Source organism: Phragmites australis, chromosome 1 (genome assembly GCF_958298935.1).
Source record: "Phragmites australis chromosome 1, lpPhrAust1.1, whole genome shotgun sequence".
Taxonomy (NCBI): domain Eukaryota; kingdom Viridiplantae; phylum Streptophyta; class Magnoliopsida; order Poales; family Poaceae; genus Phragmites; species Phragmites australis.
The window spans coordinates 43,905,975-43,910,606 of NC_084921.1; the positions used below are offsets into that span (position 1 = coordinate 43,905,975).

A 4,632-nucleotide genomic window follows, 5' to 3' on the forward strand; every position below is an offset into this window, starting at 1 on the left:
CAGGGGCCCAACCCACCCACCGCTTTCGTGGTCGGGCCCGGCCGCCCACGCGCGCCGTGGTAGGCCACCCACCGCCGGCTCACGTGCCCAACCGCGGCCGCACCTCCTGGCCATGTCCCAGTCTCTTGGACCCCCTGCAGCGTCCAAAACAGCAGCACTTGTCCAAATCCGGACTCCTCCATACAATAATGCGGCATAAAAAATGGAAGATCCGGAATCCGATCGAGCGGCTCATGTGCCAGTCCAGGATGCACCCGATTCGGCAATCAGCATTCACACAGCAGATGGTCCAGAATAGCATAATGATTTACCCAAAATTATTCGACTGCGCCTAAAACCATTAGCAGGAATACACCACCCACGATAGTACATCCGGCAACACCTAATTAACAACGGTACCAACCAACCGGAGTATGTACAACCACAATATCGCTCCATCAGGGACAACTTCATGTCCTTGCAGGGAAACAGGCTTATTCAAGTCATGAGATAACGATCTCATCTCATCGGCAGGTGGAACTACACGAAAAGTGGACAAGTTTTTTGTCCAACTACAAGAGATCTTCCCGTCAACTGCGCTCAACTCTGTCTCTAGCCTCTACAAGAGATCATCCCGTCAACTGCGCTCAACTCTGTCTCTAGCCTCATTCCACTCTGAATGTAGCTTCCGTTACCATTAGCTCCAGGCAAAGTGGCGCTGTTACCTTGAAAGCCTGCAGGAAGGAAAGGAAATCGTCAAATGGGTTCAGCAGTAGTCCTATCACAATTTTCAGTAAACGTAATAAACAACAGTTTCGTGTTGGTTTATGAGAACCAAACCAAATGATCTATGACCTGTCAGACAATTAGCATGTCTCAGCACATTACATTACCCTGCAAAACTCTTAAATTCAATCCCTATTGGCAACATTTTTTTAGGCTGGCAGGAGTACAGGCCATGGAATCATACAATAGATTTTCATTCAACCGAGCTAGCTGACGAAGTAGCAACTTGATTGTGGGACTGTAAGTACATGTGTAAGATTTGGGCAAGTGTTAATGTGCTCCATGTTTTTCCCTATGTGACCAATATGTTTTCTCAGATTAAATGCTCAACATGGATCCAACATGGTATATACTATCATTAACTGCAAACGGATGATGTTGATCCATCAATGACACTGTACTCAGAAACGGAACAATACGTTACCAAAGAGGAATCTGAACATAAAGCAAGCAACCTACAAAACCCACAAATCAATGCCAACATACAGTAAATGACAAAATTCCTTATTGTCGTCATCATACAAGCAAACTTGGATGGATGAAGAAATTACGACATTATAATTATTCATTTTCCAAAAATAGAGTACATAAAAAACAGAGTTGGAAACAACTAATCGCATGAATGGTACATAACGGCTATGTCTGTCCTATTTACACTTTCTTTTAGATGCATGCAGTCCCCAATTCCTTGGACATCATGATATTATTTGTTAGGGAAAACACTTTCACCAAACTGAACATAACATGTACTAGACTTTGCATAAAAGCATCCAGTAATTACAATTTTGAAGGGGGATACACCACATAAACCTACATTGTTTATCTATGGAGAGATGTATTATCCCAAGATTTCCAACTTGAAAAGTATGCTCAAAATTTTGTAAACAAAGTTTCCTTAGGGGGAAAATTTGGAAGCACTCCCTCAAATTTTCCATGCTATATCACGAGTGGTGGTGACTCAGTGAGAACTAAAGATGAAGGCTCCTATTTTTGAAAAGTTTTTTCAGCAATAATTTCTACAATGCACTATACACTGTAAAGTACTCAAAGCAACATTCAACAACAATATGGAAGTAATGCTGGTGTAACATAGTGATAAAGAAAATGAACCAGAGGTTAAAGTTCAGTCACTTAACCTGTATTTTACTCGGTCGCTGAAAAGCTAAGTTTCAATAGAACAGTGCATAATCACATCAAAATATTTTCAATGGCTAGAAATAGGTATAGTTGCATCTTATATAGATTTTATCACAAGTGGGGAAAACACTCCTCAAATGAGATGACAAATGATATTGAGATTCCTTGCGTTTGAAACATATGTTGAAAGAACATGGATGTTAGTGAAACCAACATGTGCTCTAGAAATAAACAAAACAATCAGTAATCAACATGTGCTCTAGAACTATGGTCGATAAATCTTTTGATCAAGTGCTGATATATTTTCCATTAATCATTCGATAACGAATTTCAGGCCTCATTTTTATCTATATTTTTTTTAAACTTTTGTCCAACCAGTAAATTAGAGAAACTAGTCTGGTGATTCTAAGAGCAATGCATGTTCTCATACTAGCGATTTCAATTGCTGAGAATTAACAAAAACATGATGCTTACATAAACTGTTATCTGGATCAGGAAATTTATTACTTCTAGCATGGAATTAGCAATGCAAGCATATCTTGGCACAATTAGCATGAGCAGAACACATGATTTTAAAATAGAGAAAGTGAGATCGCACAAATATATATAATTAAGTAAATATTAGGCATAGCATCAATTAATACCATATTCTACTCTATTGTTCATGTTTATAAAACACTTTTTATCCTCAGTTTCCTTCTAACCACAATACATAAGCAAAAGTGAGTGAAAAATTATTACCTTTCGACCCACTCGGTATCATTAGGTATACTTGGAGCTCGGATCATAGGGTGGACAAGGTGCTGCATTCCTGGCTTCAATTCCTTGTTGCAAAAGTTCTCATACTCTTCGTTATCCCCTGCCTTCTTCTTTACCTCCACCATTACAAGGGGCGGTGTGAGTTCAAATATCTCCGCACCAATTGTTAGTGGCCCCTTAACTCCTTCCCTTGTACCCTCTAGGCACACCCGCCAGTCCTTCCTCCGCAACTTGAAGCTCTTCAACTTTGCAATGTCCTCCAACTTAGTTATGATATCCAACATGGGCACATCCGAGACGAACCTCAGCTCATCCCCTTTTTCTTCAAATAACCCTGATAAGTTGAATCCCCTTGAGAATGATATGATGTCAAATGCATTAAGGCTTGCTGGGCGTGGGAGTGACCCACGGAGCCTCTGGTTCTCATCAGACGACACCATAGCAGGGCAGGATGTCACCGATGAGTCTGATTCCGACCCTGAGTCATCACCATCAACCTTTTGTGGAGGTAGAGGTGACAGTGGAGGTGGCAATGGTAGAGGAACAGGAACAGGAGCAGCAGTCCCCATGCCCAGCACATCATCCTCATCATCTATCACGCTGTGTAGCTGGTCATCCTCAATAAAGAACTTGACTGGCTTGAAACCTTTCTTGAACCAGCGAGACTCCATGACCTCCGGCAAAGTGATCCTCGTGTTGGGGTTGGGGTCAAGAATGCGCATCAGCAAGCTGGTAAGGTCCCTGGAGAACCACCTCGCGCACCGGAACTCGCCCTTGTAAATCTTCCGGTACATGGCCATGATGTTCTTGTCGTGGAAAGGGGGATACCCGGCCATGAGCACAAACAGGATGACGCCGCACGACCACACGTCCGCCTTGGCGCCGTCGTATCCGCGGCGCGCGAGCACTTCGGGGGCGACATAGGCTGGCGTGCCACAGAAGGTGTGGAGCAGGCCGTCAGGGCGGAACTGGTCGGCGACGGCGGAGAGGCCAAAGTCCGATACCTTGAGGTCCCCGTTTTCGTCAACGAGGAGGTTCTCGGGCTTGAGGTCCCGGTGGAAGACGCCGCGGGCGTGGCAGAAGGCAACGGCGGACACGAGCTGCTGGAAGTAGCGGCGGGCAACGTCCTCCCTGAGGCGGCCCTTGGAGACGCGGGAGAAGAGCTCGCCGCCGCGGACGAGCTCCATGACGAAGTAGATCTTCGTCTTGGTGGCCATGACCTCGAACAGCTGCACGATGTTGGGGTGGCGCACGCGTCGGAGCACGGCGATCTCGCGCTTGATGTGGGGGACGAGCCCGCTCCGCACCGCCTTCTCCTTGTCGAGCACCTTGATGGCCACGTTCTCCTCGGTTTCCGCGTGCCGCGCGTGGTACACCTTCGCGAAGTTGCCGTGCCCCAGGAGGCGCCCCAGCTCGTACTTCCCCATCAGCAATCCTCCGGCGCCGCCTCCTCGCTTGGCCGCGGCGGACGGGGCCGGACGCCCCGCCTGCGGCGGCGGCGGCGTGGTTCCCGCCATCGAGGGGCGGTGGCTGCTGGAACCGAAGCGATTGGGTGGGCCGGCCGGCAACGGAGGCAGGCAGCTTAACGCCCCTCTCGAAAACAGTTCCGTCTCTCGCAGTCTGTCTCGCGTTCTTATGGCCCTGGAGCCTGACTGGGAGGGCAGATTTTTCGCTCTGCTCGTTTGTATTTTTGCTAGGTTGGGTGCTTTATGCCTTTACGCCCTCGCCGTTTCCGTGTATTGCTGGGCATGTCGGCCGTGGGTGGAGGCTCTTTGATATACAGCTTTTTTTTTATTTGCCCTAGTCTGGGATCATGATTCGTGTGTGGTGTTTTGGTTGGTGTATTTACACCTCTGCTGCTTTGAGCGAGTGCTGGTTTATGTGAGGGAAAGTTGGCTCTTTGCCTTCAATTACGAAATTTACAAAATTGTTGGTTGGAGACCGTTCATGGGGTTTTAGGGTGTTTATTCG

The 4,632-nt window shown here is 46.8% G+C and overlaps 1 protein-coding gene across 1 annotated transcript; it reads right to left on the bottom strand.

Moving 5' to 3' along the window:
• Positions 1-303: 303 nt before the first annotated feature.
• LOC133921257 (CBL-interacting protein kinase 19-like) lies at positions 304-4,328 on the bottom strand. The gene is made up of 2 exons (XM_062366062.1): positions 2,644-4,328; positions 304-713 (listed from the first exon to the last, which is right to left on the bottom strand). Exons 1-2 carry the CDS (start codon positions 4,176-4,178, stop codon positions 701-703), a joined length of 1,548 nt encoding a protein of 515 aa, XP_062222046.1. The 5' UTR covers positions 4,179-4,328; the 3' UTR covers positions 304-700.
• Positions 4,329-4,632: the final 304 nt, after the last annotated feature.

What these genes read in the sequence shown, in the direction of transcription:
- LOC133921257 (XM_062366062.1), bottom strand. Translation starts at nt 4,178, where the DNA reads ATGGCGGGAACCACGCCGCCGCCGCCGCAGGCGGGGCGTCCGGCCCCG.